We start from the raw sequence: 19263 nt of genomic DNA, 5'->3' as shown, positions 1-19263 counted from the left end.
CTGTCGAAGCCCCAGGAGATGACCTGGAAACTTTGATATGGCTGAGAGAATTTCGTAACCGCCAATCCATAAGTCAGAAACAGCATGAAGTAAGAATCATGTTAGTAGGTATCTTATGCATCATATGAATCCTTAGTAGAGGTACCCCTTGGTTTCTTAAGTACTTTCGCGGTCCCACAGTGGTACACTCGCGTTGTAAATAATGGGCGCGAGCGGCTTCTGTACTTGCCAAGTGATGCTCTTGGAACCATATTCTTCATGGGGCTTAATCTGTGACGTCGCTATATGATATGCACATATGATTATGTTTACCTCGAGTGAGCACGCTTGATATTTATCTTTTAGTGTTATGGGGAGTGTAGGCGTATGTGTACCTTCATTGTGACAGAATCCCTGCGTCAAGAAGATGCGCGAGGCACGTTGGTCCAATATGGGTGGCGTGGATGATCTCGAAATTTGATCCCTACAGACCATGTGTCAATGGCTGGGGGTAAGAATACAATATGACTTTCATGATGCGCTGTCTGCCTTGTTCTCAGCCAGAGCTGGCTCGCTTTCGGCCAACAGCTTGCTGCATCTGTGGCGGCACGGAGGACGTTCCAGAGACGGAGCCAGCACGAGTCCATACATCGCCAAATGTCTCATCCATGAAGTCCTTGACAGCCTGATCCAACCCCATGCCAGTCCGGAGCCTTTCTGGACTTCCTTCCACCTTCAGTCCCTTGAGTGATTTGGCTCTGGAAAGGGCCACATAGGTTTGACCCATAGCGAAGGCCTTAGATAGGTCGACAACAACGCCGTCCATCGTCAAGCCTTGAGATCGATGTATCGTCATAGCCCAAGCAGGACCAAGCGGTAGTTGCACTCGCGCGAGCAAAGTATGCGGCGGTTCTCTCCCGTATTCGACGATACGGATGATGGGATCTATGCGCTTTGTTACTCCGTTCGGAAAGTCGACTACCGGGCACTCCTCGTCCTGGATCCCGCGGATAAATGCGAGCGCTAAGGCTGATGAGAACTCCGGGTCGCTTGTGACTTCAGGGTTGGTCTTAAATCCTATAAAAGACACTCGTTCAAAGCCGATTACAACTCCCTGGCTACCATTGACCAGCCCTTTGGCCACGTCGAGATTTTGGAAGAGGACGACAGGCATGCCGACTTCGAGCTCGACCTTGGGCTCGAGAACTTGTTCTTGGAGGGCTTTGAGTGTGCCGTCTGGGTTGTTCTCACCCAGGTATTCTAGTTCTGGGTGGAGTTCGCGGTTCCAATGGAACTCATCAATGCAATTGAAGACTCGGGGCTTGCCTTTCAACTTGGAGAACTCTCGATTATTAACCGAACGGGCTTCCGACCGCGTTGGGAACAGCTTGGTGGCATTGCCCGTGTTAGACGCATGGTTGACGAGCAAATCGATGTCCTGGTTCGTTAGATGAACGCCAATTCGACATTTCTGCAGAATGTCAACGAACTTGGGGTCGCTTTGTCGGTGAATCTGGGTGAGATGCATAGTTCTGAAGTTGCATTCCTTCCAGGATTTGCTCCGAAAAGCCCACTTGTCCTCGTCCGTAAAGGTTGCATTGCACGGCACACATGTATATGTCCTGCCTCTCTCGGTTCTGCTGTCATTCTTGTCCATCTTGGATCCGCAATAATAGCAAAGCTCGAAGGGCAAGACTGGTGGTAGCTGACAGAAGTCGCCCACAACAATGACCTGGACGCCTCCGAACGGCGAGTCATCATTGCGGATGCTTTTGTGAACTGTATTGAGGCGTTCGAAATGATGGTTTTCCACCATGCTAATCTCGTCGATTATCAGAACATCTGTGTATTGGATTCGACTTTTGGCGGCAGCGCTGTACTTTGATTTGAACACAAGGTCCTCGATACTTTGTCTGGTCAAGCCTGGGCTCCAGCCAACGTAGGACCATGTGGTTATTCCATGTACGTTGAAGGCTGCCTTACCAGTGGGAGCCACCACCTGAACAATTTTACCCATATCTCGAAGGCGCTCAACAATGGCCTTCAGAACTCTCGACTTTCCTGACCCCGCCGAGCCCGTGTAAAATATGTTGTCGCCCCTTTCAGCAAGCTGAACTATCTGTTCCTGCTCTAGGTTTAGTGGTGGAAGTTCTTCGACCCCTGAACTTGATTGCTTCTGCTTGCTTTTTAGTGGCTTCTCCTTGGGAGCGTAATATTGCTGCCAGAACGCATGGTTTTCTGACTTTGGGTCAACGCGAGGCTTCCGATCATGGGAATGTCGGTATGATGCTGTACGATTCTTCTTTGGGGGATCAGCGTTTGATATCGGGGAATCGATAATTGGTGGTTGGTGCGTCCTTGCGATGGGAGTTCCAGGCGCACGGGTAAGGTTCAGCACATGGTTGTAGGCTGCCTGGTAGAGATGTCCCTCATCATAAGGAGTATGTCCTGGGGGCGCCGGGGAAGACGTATCTATTTCCCAGTACTCACGGGCAATGACTATTGCTTCCTCGGACAGTGGTCGTCCATTGCAATCCTCTCGTCGCCCAACTCTACTCTCCGCCTCAGACTTAGATTGTGAACCGTGTGTCGTTGCGATGGCAGTTCCACTCGCATTTCTGAAATTCAACACATGGTAGTATGCTGCCTGGTGGATATGTATCCAGGTCTGATGAAAATCAAGGTACGATGGGGGGTCATGGAGATCCTGCACAAGGGCCTTTAGTCTCGCATATTCACGGGCAACGGTTATTGCTTCTTTGGACAGTGATCGCCGCTTGCAATTCTCTCGTCGCCTAACCCGACTCTTTCTCTCAGACTTGGGTGGTAGACTGTGCCTTTTCTCGGGTTGAGTGGCGAAAAGCAAGGATGTGCAGGAAGAGGAAAAAAGGCGTGAGCTTTGGTTGAGATGTGCTATTGGGAAGGCGCCCGCCAGCCTCCAGATGCGCTGACGCATGGCTGGTACCTGACCGATGTCAGTGAGTGATTATGCGCAAAAGACGGAGTGCATGCGTAGAGAGGTAGGTGTTGGATGGAAGAGCCCACGTTGAATCGATTGGTAACATGCTCGTGCTTCATCGAGGAAGTTGTGTGACGGTGGTGAAGTGGAAGTTGTCGACGCCCAACTCGAAGCGCGATGTCGTCCCGATGTTGATGGCGGGGAAATGCGCCAGGCAGCTTGCACTAACACTCTGACCCTATTTCATTCCCACACTCAATCGCCTGTGCAGTCTTGGCAAGAGGTGTGTGTGCGTGCACACACACACACCGCATTTGACAAATCTGGCCATTTGACATCGCTTTATACGATTCAACTCAATCGTTTAATATCGAAATCTGGCCAAAACTGGTGTAAAAAGTCGATATTTTAATGCTCTACGTCGTGCAATTATCTATTTTAATATTTACGTTGTCTTTTGAACCGTTGTCGATATAGTACGTTACCCCAATACCCGCTAGAAGGTATTAATAATAATAATACTAGTAAATAATGAATATCCTAATAACGTCGCTAAGACTATTAGTATAAATGTAAGGAGTGTGTAGAAATATAAACGTACTCTATTAAATATTAGTAAAGTATTTTTACTATTGCGAACTTCCTAAAATATTAGAAAGCTTCCTATATAGGCGCTTAAAGTACGGCGTATACTATATTACTCCCTATATTTTATTAATTATAATTAATATTATAAAGGAAATTATAAACCTCTTTATATTAAAACCCGATTTATACTTCGACGAAATTTATACCTTTTTAGCTAATAAGTATAATGTATACGTTTCGACCGAAATTGTACGGCGGTACCTTCGATAAGAGAAGTAGAAGAAGAAGCGATTTTATATAAAAGTATTATAATAATCCCCTATACTAGTAGTTGAGTAGATATTAAAGATCTCTTTATTTATTATAAAGATATTTGTATTCTATAATAAGTTTGGTATAAATTAAAAGGACGGCGTTCGTTATATTAGCTAAGCACCCCGTAGCGCTATTATAATAGTATTAAGTAAGTTCGTATATAATATATAGTATTACCTCCTTCCAATTATTATAATAAATAGGCTACTTAATATACTAGTATTTAGAGGTATAACGGATTTAACCGGGGTTTGGGACTAGATAGTGAAATGCTTGCTCCCTAAAATAAATCTATTTCCCAGTCGCAATAGTATTTTGGTAATAAATAACGCTAGTTAGTACCCCTATACCGAATTCTAATATGCGTATAATTAGAAGGGGGTTCTATTATAATATTTGTTATTATACTCTCCTAAATTTAATTCTATCGAAGTATACTTTAACGACTTTAAGCGGTAGTTTAAGAGGGTATATTATAATAAGGGCGGTAATAAGATATTAAATAATAATTTTACTATATTTCTTAAGCGACTAGCGTAGGATGTAGGTTATAGAATATAATAGATCTATAGCTATTTTAAGAATATAAAGTTAGTAATAAATTAATTTAATAATATTAATAAAGAGTATAGCGAGTTATATACTAATAAGCTAGTTAAATATAGAGAAACGGGTACTATATTTAAGTAGCGGTAGAGAATATAGAAGGGAGAGATGGATTTATATATATTAAATTAAATTATATACTAAAAATACTAGAAATACTAAAAATATTAGAAGTATTAAAAGTATTAGAAATCGTATTTATTTATATAATAATACTAAAATACTAGAAACCCCCCTCTTTCGCTATAAATCGATTTGTAATATTATTATTATTCGCTAGGACCGCTAATAGTAATATTACCCGCTATAGAAGCGAGAGCTCTAGTAACGCCGTACTCGAGTATAGTATTAAATTGTAGGTTTAAAATATATACTAATTAATTAAATTATAGTAATAGGGGTTAGAGGGTATACTTACTATAGTTTAATTGCATTACTAGTACTGTATATTCAATTTTAAGGAAGTCTTTAATACCGTCCCTAAATACCGTATAGAAGTTATAATTAAACCCCAGCCTCGTAAACCACTCTACCGGCTATTCTTTAAGTATAAATATATTAGGCAGCGCCTCCTTATTCTAAAGCTTATTCCTCAAAGCAACTAGAACTTTATATACTAATATTACTTTAATTAACAATCCAATATAATAACGCTTATAGAACGCTTTAAAGAATTCGGTAATAATTTCTTTAACCAGCCAACTAAGTAGGGCGGAAGGTAGTAGTAATAAATAAAAACCGAAAGTCGAAGGTATAGGCGGATATAATATAAATAACTCTCTAGCCTCTATTAGGGAATTTCTAATCTCCTCGCCCTCGTCCTCCTCGCCCGCTACCGATAATAATATAATTAATAGTAGTACCGGTAGCTAAGTAAATACTATAATCGTTATAGAAATAAGAGGAGGGTTAGCGTTAGCGCGCCTAGTAGCAAAAATCTCGCGGTCGGTCGGATATTTATAGAATATAGTAGTAAAATACTTTAACAGCGTATACAAATCGATAATTACTACTTTGCTTAATAGAAGGAGAGCGCCTACTATATTATAATTGTAGCCGCTAGCAATTACCGAATTAGTAATAAAGCCGCCGGCGGTATAAGGTAGCTAGATTTAGGGATATTAAAAGTAAAAAGGGAAGTACTAGTATAATAGCGGGTATAGTAAGTATAGGGGAGGAGGGTATAGCTAGTATAAACTTCTAAAATCGTCCCTCCTTAGTATAGTTTATAGTAAATTATTTATAGTCTCTATATTAATACTACTATTACTACTATTAATATTATTAATAATATTAATATTAATTAGTAAACTATTACTTCCTCTTTTATATTTATTATTATTATCGCTAGTATTAAAGGCGGCTACTACCTTATTACCTAATATATTTCGTACTAATTTAAATAGCGGGTTAGCTACTATAGCCTTCCCTAGCGATATAACGTATACCTACTTACCTATATTTTTAATATTAAGGTTATAATAAGTTATACTCCTATTTATAACGTAGTATATCTAGTACTTAATAGCCTTATTATAATTCTTATACTTATAACTAAGACTATACGCCTATACCTATACCAGCTCCTAATATACGGTACCGCGTAGCTTCACCCCTGTACGCTCCTCTTGCTACCGGTCCTCCTTTAGATTCTTCTCGATTTCTACTAGTATAGTATTTATTGTAATGCGCTTAAACTTTTCGGTACCGGCTAGAGTCCGTAACCTTCGTAACGACGGTATATTAACTATTTGTAGAATTGAAGTAATAAAAGGATTAACTAAACTACGAAAGGGGGTAGGAGTAGAGGGTATACTACTACGGGAGGATAGGGTAGTAGGGATTTTATTAACGGGTAAGTTGGTTAATTGAAATTTAAATAATATAGTAAAATAATAGTACTAATTAATATAGTAGAGGTATAACTTTATAACGGTCTCGTACTTAATATTATTATACTTATTATAAAAATCCTTCTTAGGAATAGTTTTATTATATATAATAATCTAGGCGCGGCGGTTATTATAGGTAGCGGCAATATATATAACGTTATATAAAGAGACTAACTATTTTATCCCTATAGCTATATTATTACTAATAATATTTTCTATATAACTTTATTATATATATAGGATCTCATTAAATAATATCGTCCTAAACCGCCATTTACAGAACTCGCTATTATCTTACTTAACTTTAACTTTTCTAAATGAATTACGTTTTTTAATAGCGGATAATTTAGTATAGTTAGTAGTAATATATAAACTAATTATATTAAATTAGACCCGTATCGAATTAGGGTATTTAGGACGCAGCGGCGGTAGTACTATAGCGACCGGCTTACGGGCAATATAGGGCTAGACCGGTAGTACTAAAGTAATTAATTTAGTCGGGGAGGCTACTTTGTTATTATTATTACCCAATAAATAAAATAAGGTATTAAGAATCTACTTCTTAGGGGTAAGGTGGACGGGAAATTATTATTTAACCTCATTATTGTTATTAGAATTCTCTTTGCTACTAGAAATTTCAATGGGTATTATAAATTTAAGGGGGGACAACGGCGACTTTAGGATTAGGATTAGGATTAGTTTTAGTGTAGTAGCCTTCCCCTTCTTAATAGTAGTCTTTTTAACGGTAGTTTTAATAGGAATAGCCTTCTTCTTAGGTAGAATAATCTTAGGAATAATTTTAATAGACTATTTAACTTTATAGCTCTTCTTTCTAGGGCGGAATAAGGCGCGTTATAGAATTATTAAGCTAGGATCTTCCTAGTCTTAATTCTTGTCGAAGTAGACTACTAGCGCGCTACTTCAAATACAGGATTGCTTTATACTAATAGGTTTTAAATTGAGGATTATTTTAGGAGGTATTGTCGTAATAGATTTGATTGATTATTAGTATTATAATTACTTTGCACGTTGAAATGGCTTCAAATTAATGTAGAAATTGTTGTGAAATAATGAATTTTGACGAAGTTGTACAATACAAAAGTGCGGTGTGTATGTGTATATGCACGCACACACACCTCTTGCTAAGACTGCACAGGCGATTGAGTGTGGGAACAGTATGAAAGGAGTACCCTTGACAGTTAGGACAATGGGGTAGATGGCCGTTTGTTGTTGGCCTCCAACCTGCAGGTACGAGGACCAATCAGAAACTGCAACTGGATTGTTGACTTACAAGTACAAGTACATGCAGATACCTGTAGCGGCCCGGAAGAACCTTGACAGCTTGGTCTTGCCAGCTGTCCAGGCACCTGCCTCTCCTGCCCATCCATCCAACCCATCGCGCCAAACGTTCCCGGATCACAATGGGAGCACATTGCATGGCCAGAGTCACATTGGCTAGGGAGAAGCGCGAGTTGTCAAAAATGACGATATAATCAAGAGCATCGAGGACCGAATACATCAAGCGGCCTGAGAGAACATCGGTCAAGGTATGTACATCTGAAGTGTTCCAAAACAGCCTCGAAGCTGTGGGCCTCAACCTTTGAACGCCGCCGCCGTCTCACCATTGGGCATTGGGACAGTTGACGTTGCCCGCGTCACGATCACCGGCGTCCCTACTGCTGTGATGGTGCTCTTCAGTCCCTGCTCCGTCACCGGCACCGGCTTCGCCTCAGGCGCCAGCGTTGGCCCCGGGATAACATACGTCGAAAGCACCGCCGTGTAGATATCGATGGCCACTCCCGGGTCCGTGGCCTTATACAGCGCCGTAGCCGGCACCCCTTCTTTCTGCCCTGCCACCACCACTTCCTCCTTGCCGACCGTTATGGCCTTTGGTCCAGGCCCCTCCACCCACAAGTTCACACATTGCGGGTAGTTCTGCGCTCCGTTCTTCAGATTGGCGTAGTGCAGTGCGATCAACTCGTGACGCAGCACATACGGTCCCGGCTCGAGATCGTTCGGCAAACCCAATAGCCAAGTATTGTTCTGGGCGATTAGGACATCGGTTGCCCATCTGCCTGGAGGGCCACCTTTTTCGTCGAGCAGAACTGGTGACGAGTCATCGATCTTGGTCCATGACAGCTTGCGCTTGTCAACCGAAGCACATCCGTCTGTGGTGTTGGCGCAGGGGGCTAGGTATGACAAGACAGGGCCCTTGTGGGATTGGGGCCAGCCGTTCCATTGTATCTGGATCTTGTCACCGGCTTTGACGGGTGCGTGGGCTTTTGCCGGCTTGCCGTCGCGGTGGCAGATAATGTCGGGGTTCGAGTAATTTGACGGCGTTACGAAGCCATCATCAACAGCGCTTGTCGACCATCCGATGCTGTTGGTGATGGCATCAGGAGCATGAGGGTTGAAGCCTCGATACTGCTGTCCGTTGATGATCAGGTACAAGATGTGGGAGTGTGCAAGCGCTTGGGAGAACATGGCGCAAGACGCCAGTAGTCTCAAGGCTCTAACCATGATATCTGTCGAGTGACAATATGGGAAAGAAAGGTGAAGCTGAAGACACTGGGATCCGACTGACGACACTTTTCAGATACTCTCGTTTTTGGCTCGCGACGATGACGCTTGAACGGGACAGGAAGATGCGGTTGGGAGTACACAATGTGCTTATTTATCATCCTCCATCTATCCTACCCGGTTACTTCTGCCAACTCCTTCAAACAGCTCACGAGCCTGGTAGTCGGGTTCGTGGCCCGAACAACTGCCGCAGAAACATTCAACTCGAGTCGATCGGCATTGACTTTTACCTAAACATCGACGCGCGGAAGCAAACGAGTGTCCAGATGGCATCAGCAAGCGAAAACCCCGAAACCTCTCGACGATCAATTCATCCATATTCTCCATAATCCCCTTGATGGCCATGCCGTCTGCCTGACAAACGGGAAACATCTGAGGCGATCAAAAAGTGGAGGATGACGAAGCCGACACGGCATTTCATATACTCCTCTCATATTATATACACTTCGAAACAGGCCCCTCACTCTTTTTTCGGCGTATAGGCTGCGCCGGCTAAACTGCCCGTGTCTACCTCGTTCAAGCAGGGCTCGATGATGCTCCCACTGCCAGGGGTCCAGGAGTGTCCTCCGTCTACGAGTGGAGTATCGGGGTTTACTGTTTGGGTGGCTCATCTACCTGACGAAAACAACGGCCTTCCGGATCCATCGTTCTCGGAGCCGGCGGCCGATTGCCTAATCAGGGAAGATCGTCTGTTTTGATAGGGTAAGGGGAAACAGAATATCCCTGTCAAGCGACCGTTGACCATTGTTTCCCCGAAAACATGTCAGATCGCCAAAGTCGAAACACAACACTGTATTGAGCCGCGAGAGGTGCTTTTCGACTTTACACGAGCTTTCTTACATAGGTGAATGCCGACTAGGATGTCTAGCATTCACACGGTGCTCTTTGTCACTCCAACATCCACAGCTGTTTTCCCACAGCGCAACAGATGCTGAACGGTACATGGCCACTTGGGACCTGAAAAACTACTTTGATAGATTCCTTCCTTTTGATTGTTCCGCTTCACTTTTCATAGTCTGCTCTTTCCCGTTCCACCCTGTCCCACTCCCATGCTTTTTTTTTTTGCCATCCTTTTCTTTCTCGCCTTTTCTTGTCCGCCCTTTTCTCTCCTACCAATGCTTTGGTGTTTCTCTATCGGCGTGCTACTGATATCCTTTCCTTCACAGCCCCCATGATCGTTTCTAAATAGGGATGAACAGTAATCGTGTTATGAATATCTTTATGAACCGCGGAAAAAGTTTGCAGAATTGCCATTTTCTCCCAAAACAATTCGATCTCAATCAGAAGCTTTATGACGGTTTTCGGATAAGTGGCGAGGTGGTCTGTTGCTAACAGAACGCTTAGATGTGGACAAGAGTCGTCCCCTGTCCATTGTACTGGTTCATCTTGACTTTGACTTTTGAGGATGCCTATCCTCAACCCCTTTAACAATGGCAGAGCATCCATACTGGCCACGGCTGCCAGACCTTCTAGTTGTGGCCGGATTTGGGCGTCTCTGATATCGATCTGCGTGATGTCAAGCGACTCAAGACGTGGACATCCTTTGATCTGTGTGACCAGCTGTTCTTTCACGGGACCATCAGAATGTGTCCACCGTAAAGCTCTGTGACAGTTGCGTAACATTTCGAGGTTTGGGAAGTATCCAAGATGCGTATTAAGGTTTTCGTTGGCTTCCATGTTGTCGTCAGGATTTATATTGTCGTCGTCGGAATCCGCGTCGTTTGGCACGTTCATGAAAATGTAATCGAGCATTGGCGCATACTTGGTGGACAATGCCTTGAGTTGTTGCGACAGAGGGCTCAGAGCTCTCAAAACCAGCGCGGGCCCGAGAAAGGCGAAGTCCCATGGCGTCGCTCTCCTAACTGTTGGGCTGGCTTCAGATGTGAACACGAAGCGTTCCAACCTGGGACAAGCGCTGACAAGTGGTATTGGTATGTGTATCGAGAAAGAAAAGGGGGTCATTAATCCGAGCTGAAGAGATCCTGATTCTCAGGCCTGATCCGGGTCCGGGTCAGCAGTTCGTTAGGAGTGTACTCCGGATCGGGGAATGGTATGTAAGGGTCCACAGTTTATCGGCGAGCGGGATGCATCTTTTTGTTAGTTAAGATCCGGATCGGCTGGTTGGGGCGGTGCCGTGCTTGAAAAGTAAATGACCCGGTAGAATACGGAGCATTGTGAACGAAAATATGTGTAAGTGGGATTTAAAAACTGATATTATCTATCGGCTTATGAAGCAGCGAAACAACCAAAGAAGAACAACACATGATTAAAAGGATCAATGGATGCCCAGACAGCGATTAGCTTCTCTATGCCGGAAGAGGTGTAGTATGTCGATAAATGGTTCAGGCTTCGAGGCCAGCCGGGTGTGGCCAGACGCAGGTACCAAATTCGTCACGGCCGATGTGGAGACTGGGGAACCGAATCTGGACCCACTCTATCGGCGATCCCGAATGCTAAAACCCGGATGAGAGCCGGACTTTGTAGGAGAATGAACTGGCAGCACGCGAAGGTAACGGCTGCTGGAACACCTATTGCCAGTTTCATGGCACCCTATGAATTGAACGTCGTGTTTTGTCGTTGCGGAACATATCAGGATGCTAGGCCAACACGCAGTTGGAAAACTCCAGTCAGCGTTTATTTTCACCTCTACCAGCATTAAACTCGTTAGCGCGGTACCACCATGTTACAGTTTTAAGGGCTTCAGATCAGGTCAAACCAGCCATATTTTGTACAATAATTAGAATTTTGGCCACTTACATATCAGCGCGCTAGCAATTCCAATGCCGGCAAAAGTGTTGTTGAGGCAACCAGAAAAGAAACAATGACCAAGAACACCTTACCCAAACATTTAGTGCAACCATCCAATTTTATTGGTCATTGTCTCTAACAGCCTCATTTCCTCAACACCCACTCATGCTCCGTCTCCATCATCTGTGAGATCATCTTGTTCCTGAGGTAATCAATCTGAACATGCACCAAACAAACGTCGTCCCGAAACCACACAAACAGAGATCGAATCGCGAATCGCAAATCGCAAATCATTGCCCAGCCCAGCCGCCCAGCTGAGCCAGTCGCCGTCATTCAGCCAGTCACGAACGGCTTATGTGAGCGGAACCTTTTCTCAGGACACATGAATTGTCATTCGTCAATGAACGCCGACAGAAAAAGAGTTTCGGCGTCGGGTCAGCCGCAATTGAAATTGTCGTCGAGTTGGAAGGGCAGGCAGGTCGAATGGCGAGTGACGGAGGGAATGTTTCGCCTCCTTGCTCGATAATAATGATGAGATGATGCGTGAAGTGGTTAACCTTTCGGTACTCTAGGTACCCAGAGGCACTCGCTGGCCGATGAGGTGTGTGTTGGGTTGTGTGTCTACAATGCGACGAAATTTTTTTGGGATGATCGCTCGATCCGTCTCGTTGGCCACCACACATCCAACCATCTTGGATGAAACAAAGAATTCATCTCTTCTACAATACTGTGCCAAATGAAAAGAGAAAAAAAAGAAATTTGCCATCCAAAGACGGATCCCGCCAACACGAAACTCGGACTCAATAACTACATTGGTTCTTGAACCCAATTCAGATACAGTATGTACCCCTGGCCACAAGGAATGACCCGAGCGACGACGACGGACCCCGGCCCTGTGTGGCTGTCAAATACCTATGTACAGTGCGTAAAAGATACCCCGGATTTTGTGAAGGACACGCAATTTCAGTCAGTTCCGAGTTGCGACACCCGATCAATTTTCCACAAACCACTGGGGTTGAAGTGACCCAGAAATTGGTTCGAACGGTGTCTGCTATTCCACGGACCTGGTTTCGTCATTCAAAACTTCTGTAGTATATATTAAAGAGACACACGTGAAGTCAAGTCAAAACCATTTCATCCCGGTTTCCCGGTGTTCTTGGGTTGTTAACCGGCAATGGTTAGTGGTACCTGTGTCCATGGTTACATCCCACCGCCAAACCATCGCAGAGGTGCAGAGAGGCGGTGGTCGGTCGGTGCCGTCGAAGCGTGCCCGTGCAGTGGTCATTGCGTTCATTAGGTGCAGTGACCTGCTGGCATGGCTTCCATCCCCGGCCCAGACCGCCATTGACAACAGGTTGGCAACTTTGGAAGAATGTACGAACAACCTGGTAAAAAGAGTTTGAAAATGTTTTGTAGTTGCCAGTTCGATGGTGACATGAGATATTGTTGGTTAGTTTCTTGTTGTCGAAACGGTTGAAATTCCATCGTCGTCGTCGTCGTCGTCGTCGTCGTCGTGAGTGTGTGTAGAGGTATGGACGCAGACGGCAGTGCTGCTGCAAAATGGAACCTGCGTGACCCTGAATTAGTGCATCTTCCCTGTGATCCACCGCTCCCGCCCCTTGCCCTGCGCCTGCCCTCTCCCCCATCCGTCCCCAGGAGCCCGGAGGCTGGGAAATGGTTGTTGTGCGGCCTTTGTGCCACTGGAAGGTGGAATTACATAGTGTACATACACTGCAGGCGTCGGGTGGGAAGTCACTTTTTTGTGTGGTGCGAAGGCTGGGAAGGGAAGGGAAGGGAATGCGTTATGCACCAGCGGACCAGGGCTGTTTCAAAGTCGGTCTTTGTTTCTTCAACACACAAGCACACAGAGTCGTCGTCGCTTTCATTGTTTACCTTTTTCCCCCTCCCTCCACCGTCCACACCACCTAGTGACTTCCCCCTTCCCACCGCCTTTCTGGATCGTCCATTTCAATTCTTGCTTTGAGGTTGCGTTTTGGCTTTCTTTTTTTTGCAATTCAAGATCGATAACACGCGCGACTATTTCGAGCCTACAGTGGACAATCCAGCGAACGGTACCTCTACTCCAACACCACCGACGACCACCACCACGACGACGCAACACGAGAAAAGGGCATTGTCTTCCCTGCTTTGCCTGAACCGAACCCACCCCATCTTAGCTCGGCCAAATCCCCCGGCCTCTTGCTCGCGCCTCCCTTTCTCAACACTGATTCGCCCCTCATTCGACACCGTCGCCCTACACTCGGACTACACTACCTACTACTAGATACTTGTTTTCTTCAGTCGCTCCACTAGACTACTCTTTCTAGACTTTTCCCGCTTTGGGGGCTGATGCGCATCAGTGCCATCCCACCTCTCTAGCTCATCCAGGTCCCCGTCCAGTCCGCTTCTCTGCCGCCTTCCAACCACCGTCGAGACCACGACCGCCCTGATCTCAGATCCAGGTCGAACCCAGCACCTCTCCCTCCCAGTCAGTCCATCCCGCCACTGGCAGCCCTCGATCAGGTCGCCAATCTTCCCAGGGATTTCCACAAACCCAGCCAGTCCGGGCGTCTGCAGAAAACTTCGCAGTCCAAACAGTCGCGATTCACTCGTGCAGACGACCTCGGCCTGTCGCAAGGGCCAAAGTTCAGCCCTCCTGTCTCACACAGAGGTGGTGGACTCGCCAAAACATACATATGGGTCAATGACATCAGAAGCCCAACGTCCTTTCCGCGCTACTACACTACGTACACTTAGTCTTCAATTGCTTTAACTCGATCGCTTCTCCGCCATTCCACCCTCCTTAGTTCCCCGTTCCATTCGGCGCAATCCTCTCGGCGCTCCTCCTGCTCCAGCCCTCCTTTGTCGGCCCTCACCACTTACTCGGATCCGACCCTCAACTATGGAGGCACACGCTCGCGCAACCGCCTCGATGGAGGAAGCCCAGTCTCCCCACGCCGCCGAGTCCTCGACCAAGACGAGCCGTCGCCGCGGCCACAGTCTCAGCGTGTCACCCCCCTGGCACACCGCAAAGTCGACGACACACAACCATGGGCCAAGAGACTCGACCCTCCAGCACAGCATCTTCGGTCAAAACCATGGCCCCTTCCGCAGTCACCGCCAGAACAGTGCCGCGAGCGACGATGCCGTCCCCGCCCATCCCAAACAGGGGCATAAGTTGAAGGGCATGCTGCGCCGCGCCTCTGTCTCCTTTCGTTCCGGTGTGAAGGGCATCGTCCATAGGAGGACCTCCGTTCCGAATACTCCGACTTTTGAGCCGGACGCCGGTGCCGGTCCTTCTCAGCCGTCTGCAACTGCTCGTCCCACCACTGCGCATTCGACCTGGAACAAACTGCGTCAAGCTACGAGCTTCCACCGCCATTCCCGTAGAATGTCTGTCCATCACGGCGAATACCCCTTCGGTCACATTGCCCTCCAATCGCCGCCTCTTCCCGTGCCCGGCTCCGGCGAGCAACCTCCGATCATCCCCCGTAATACCGGTGCTGCAGCACGGCAAGCCGCCGCGAGTGCAGGTCACGGCCTCGAGATGATCAATATTCCTGCACCCCGACCGTGGGCCAACGACGGCATGGACGACTACGAGAGTGGAATTGGCATTGCCGTCACGAGAGGTAGATCGTCCGAGTCTGACGTCTTTATGGATGGCGTTGATTCCGATGTCGACATTGAGCTGAACAGTCCCTCTCCCAACGACGAGGTGGACATCATCAAGGTTGACTTCATCTCCCAGCTACCTCTTGAACTCGGAATCCATATCCTGGGACAATTGGATGCGTCATCGCTGGCTTCTGCTTCCCTCGTCAGTAGGTCATGGAACCATGCTGCCATGAACCAGCATATTTGGCGCGAGTCTTTCCTCCGGGAGAAGACCACCACCTACGCCACGAGCGGAGCCGTCAAGCCGGGAACCGGTCTTGGTGTGCCAGCCATCCGCCCTGGCAACGACTGGAAGGAGATCTACAGAGTCAGAGAAGAACTTGACAAGAGATGGAAGGAGGGCAAAGCTCGTCCTATTTACCTCCATGGCCATACGGATAGTATCTACTGCTTGCAGTTTGACGAGTATGTCCCTGATCTGCTCCTTCGAAACCGTATGATTACTAACTTTACATAGACACAAAATCATCACCGGTTCTCGCGACAAGACCATCCGTGTCTGGGACATGAAGACTTACTCCTGCAAGCTCGTTCTGGGTCCGCCCGAGATTATCAATGACTCCGACTTGTCCCTCCTCCACGACGAAGCCGGCAATCCCATCCACTATGCGACCCTTCCCGAGCTCGACCCCCACCCCTCAGCCAGCGGTCAAATTCAAACCCCCGCCAGGAGTCACTTCTCCTCACCGGCCCTCTTCTCACCCCCCATTTTCCACCGGGCTTCCATCCTCTGCCTCCAGTACGACGATGAGATCCTCGTTACCGGCTCCTCCGACGCCACCTGCATCGTCTACGATATCGCCTCCGGCTACCAACCCGTCCGTCAACTCCGTCACCACTCCGCCGCCGTCCTCGACCTTGTCTTCGATGACAAGCACATCGTCACCTGCTCCAAGGATGTCTCCATTTGCGTCTGGGACCGCGCCACGGGCGCTTTGCTCAAACAACTCCGCGGTCACACCGGTCCCGTCAATGCCGTGCAAATGCGCGGCAACACCATCGTCTCCTGCTCAGGTGACTTCCGCGTTAAGCTCTGGAACATCGAAACTGGCAAGCAGATCCGCGAGTTCTTGGGCCACACCAAGGGTCTTGCCTGCAGCCAATTCTCAGAGGACGGACGGTACGTCGCCTCCGCTGGCAACGACCGTGTCATTCGCATCTGGGACGCCAACACGGGCGAATGCGTGCGCGAGATGAAGGCGCATGGCGATTTGGTCCGCTCTCTTCACGTCGACAGCGTGTCGGGCAGGTTGATCTCTGGAAGCTACGATACGGATATCAAGGTGTGGGATATGGAGACCGGCGCACAGCTGCTCGATTTCCCGCAGTGGCATAATAGCTGGGTGCTATCCGCCAAGAGTGATTACAGGCGTATTGTCAGCTCCGGACAGGATCCAAAGATTCTCATCATGGATTTCGGTGCGGATGTGAAGGGGATTGAGATGCTGGAGACTCCTGCCCCAAAAGTGGTGCCGCAACATCAGCAGCAGACGAACAATCAGGTTGCTGTGCCCTCGGAGCCAGGGCCGGGCGGGTATTTTTGATGGGGTTCGATGGGACGAGACAAAATGAGATGCTTGCATGATCATGGGCGGCGTTTTTAGGAAACCGGATACGGGAACTGGTCTGGAGTCCTCTGGACTGAACCGGACTGGACTAGTTGGATCAATCACCGACGGGGTGCAGGATATGGGATATAAACCGTGATTTTGGGTTTTTTGTTATAGAGAACTGGCTGGTTGGTACGACTGCGCCGGGGTAATTCTTAATATGGGTGTGCGTATTCTCTGAGGGTTGTTGGGTGGACCTGGCCTGCCTTACCGCTGGTCGATATCGGTTGAAGTCACTCCCACATAACCCGAAGAGTAGGCACTGCTTCTTATTTTTATTTCTACCAATTTTCCTTCTCTGGATCCGGATCTTTACTTTTTTACCTTTGTTTATACAAATAGATAGATTACTGGGTAACTTGGGCACTGTTTGCTTTGCTGGAGTACACTACTGCGCTTGGGTAGGCAACCTACTCGGATTTTTTTGGAAGCTGCATGGAGCAAGGAGCAAGGGAAAGAGAAAAAAAAAGAACCAAAGATGGAAAAACCGACCGTCATGGTCCAGTCATGGATGGATGAATGGAGGGATTTTTGCTCTTCATGGTAGACCGGGCTTTTTTACCATACCTTGCAAGGCGTTTCTTGAGTTAACATGGAAAAAAAAATAGATCGCTGTCTCTTTTCTCAAAGGAAATGTAAAGAAATGAAGTGCTTGTATAGTACATGTATGTTCGTTGTCAACATAAGCTCATCTTGCTTTCGCAAAGTCCATCTTAATGAATACTGGCATAGTCATCACAACTCTAAGTTCAACTTACGTGACCACGACTTCGTGCCAGATCGTCAAGTGACTCCCATTGTCCACTCCCTCCTTCGCTCCATTCCACCTTTCTGCATACTCTCGGATTACTAATGTGGTCTTCAATCAATCAACTCCTTCATTATCAACGATCAAGAGAAGGACTGACGACACAGTTATCACCGACGTGACGGTGATGTCGTGAAGGATGACAACTTAACCTGGATTACTACGTACGTAATCGAGAAGTTATCGGCTGCAACACAGAAAATCAGTCCTTCTATCAACCCCTGCGATACATCTTCTTTGTATTCCCGTTGAAGTTCCGTTGCTACCTACTTTGGGCTCGGGCGGCTGGCCTCTTTCTTGTGGATTACTAAGTACGGATCGTGGAACGGTGAAGGGAGGTAGGTACCTACCCTAAGGATGAAATGGTGAGGGCGGCAGTATGGAAGGAATTGAAGGAAAAAAAACTATAGGTATATACGCCAGGGAAGGAGCGAGCGACCACGCTCGGAATTCAGGAAGCTGGTTAAGGAATCACTCCGTCGGCTGAAGAGAGTTTTAGGGTAGTTGGATAGGAAGGAAGGGACGCTACCATCATACTGTCTTGTTGTTCTCGTCTCCTCTTGTCAAAGAAGAAGCGAGATGTTAGAGACACTCCGTCGCGCTGTACTTTCGCACTCTCTTCATTCACTTCATTATCCTTCCATTGGCCACTGAATATTTACGCTGCTGGAACTCTCTTGATTTTTTCTTTCTTTCTTTTTTTTCTTCTTATTCTTCTTCTTCTCCAAAACTCCAGTCACCTGTTACTAGGTACTCTTAGATCACCCTCTGCTTCAGCTATCCAATACCAATACATACCACATTAACTAACTTCTCATACCTATGTAATAAATGCCTGGGTTACGAAAAAAGATTGTTTCAAGAGAGGAGCTGGCTGGCCCATGTGTCCACTTCAATCTGCGTACCTACTTAGGCTATGTTCTACTTCGCCCTTTTACCGCGCTGAGAGGTGACGTGACTTCACTTTCTTTCCGAGTTAGTTTCAAGTCTTTCTTTTTTTTGCTGAGGTACTTTATTTGATTGTAGGAGAATATACATTGAAGGTACTTGCAAACTTGTTTAATCTATTCTCTAGTCCTCCGGGGTCATAGCCTTGGACTCTAGAGAGTTTATAAGCCACTTCATCCCAGACCTCATTCACAGGCTGATACCTCGAATCTCTCGACACAGGAAGGAACAACAGCGATTTTATAAACTATGCTTTACAATAAACCTAGCACATACGACCATACCCACTGGAAAACTCGGGATCCCGTCCGCTCTCCCATAGATAAGCCAGTGAGGGCCAGACTAGTAGTTGGGTCGGTGACGACCAGCGAATCCCTGGTGTTGTATGTCTCTTTTTGCTCCTACTATCTTTCACTTTTTTTTTTTCGGTTTTGTGTTCTTTTTGGGGTTTTCTTTTCATTACCCTATTCGCCTACTCTATACAGCTCAAGTTCCGAGGGTTTTGCTTCGAGTCTTTGTCCCTAGTGATAGCTAATTTCCCTGGTGGTTGGT

The 19263-nt window shown here is 46.7% G+C and overlaps 4 protein-coding genes and 1 non-coding gene across 6 annotated transcripts; 2 read left to right on the top strand and 3 right to left on the bottom strand.

Moving 5' to 3' along the window:
- Nucleotides 1–312: 312 nt before the first annotated feature.
- Nucleotides 313–3126, bottom strand: NCU07519. Of its 2 annotated transcripts, none has more exons than XM_011395630.1 (2): nucleotides 3025–3126; nucleotides 313–2944 (listed from the first exon to the last, which is right to left on the bottom strand). In XM_011395630.1, the coding sequence occupies exons 1-2, from the start codon at nucleotides 3055–3057 to the stop codon at nucleotides 536–538; spliced, it is 2442 nt and encodes an 813-aa protein (XP_011393932.1). In that variant the 5' UTR covers nucleotides 3058–3126; the 3' UTR covers nucleotides 313–535. The 2 variants fall into 2 exon arrangements, with proteins under 2 accessions (XP_011393932.1, XP_011393933.1); XM_011395631.1 differs by having other exon boundaries at nucleotides 330–2937; nucleotides 3025–3115.
- A 4806-nt stretch (nucleotides 3127–7932) lies between these two features.
- gh61-11 (glycosylhydrolase family 61-11) lies at nucleotides 7933–8859 on the bottom strand (the record flags this gene model as incomplete). The annotated part of the gene is made up of 1 exon (XM_953275.1): nucleotides 7933–8859. One exon carries the CDS (start codon nucleotides 8857–8859, stop codon nucleotides 7933–7935), a length of 927 nt encoding a protein of 308 aa, XP_958368.1.
- Nucleotides 8860–9799: 940 nt separating this feature from the next.
- Nucleotides 9800–11221, bottom strand: NCU15833 (hypothetical protein). Its single transcript, XM_011395709.1, has one exon. The coding sequence runs from the start codon at nucleotides 10879–10881 to the stop codon at nucleotides 10051–10053; it is 831 nt and encodes a 276-aa protein (XP_011394011.1). The 5' UTR covers nucleotides 10882–11221; the 3' UTR covers nucleotides 9800–10050.
- A 2303-nt stretch (nucleotides 11222–13524) lies between these two features.
- On the top strand, nucleotides 13525–17682 carry fwd-2 (F-box/WD-40 domain containing protein-2). The gene is made up of 2 exons (XM_953276.2): nucleotides 13525–15750; nucleotides 15803–17682. The coding sequence occupies exons 1-2, from the start codon at nucleotides 14570–14572 to the stop codon at nucleotides 16887–16889; spliced, it is 2268 nt and encodes a 755-aa protein (XP_958369.1). The 5' UTR covers nucleotides 13525–14569; the 3' UTR covers nucleotides 16890–17682.
- Nucleotides 17683–18985: 1303 nt separating this feature from the next.
- NCU15651 lies at nucleotides 18986–19100 on the top strand. Its single transcript, XR_897863.1, has one exon. It is a non-coding gene; the product is annotated as a 5S ribosomal RNA (ribosomal RNA).
- The last annotated feature ends 163 nt before the right edge of the window (nucleotides 19101–19263 follow it).

This window comes from Neurospora crassa, linkage group III, assembly GCF_000182925.2.
Source record: "Neurospora crassa OR74A linkage group III, whole genome shotgun sequence".
Classification (NCBI taxonomy): domain Eukaryota; kingdom Fungi; phylum Ascomycota; class Sordariomycetes; order Sordariales; family Sordariaceae; genus Neurospora; species Neurospora crassa.
This window is presented reverse-complemented; position numbering and strand designations above follow the sequence as displayed.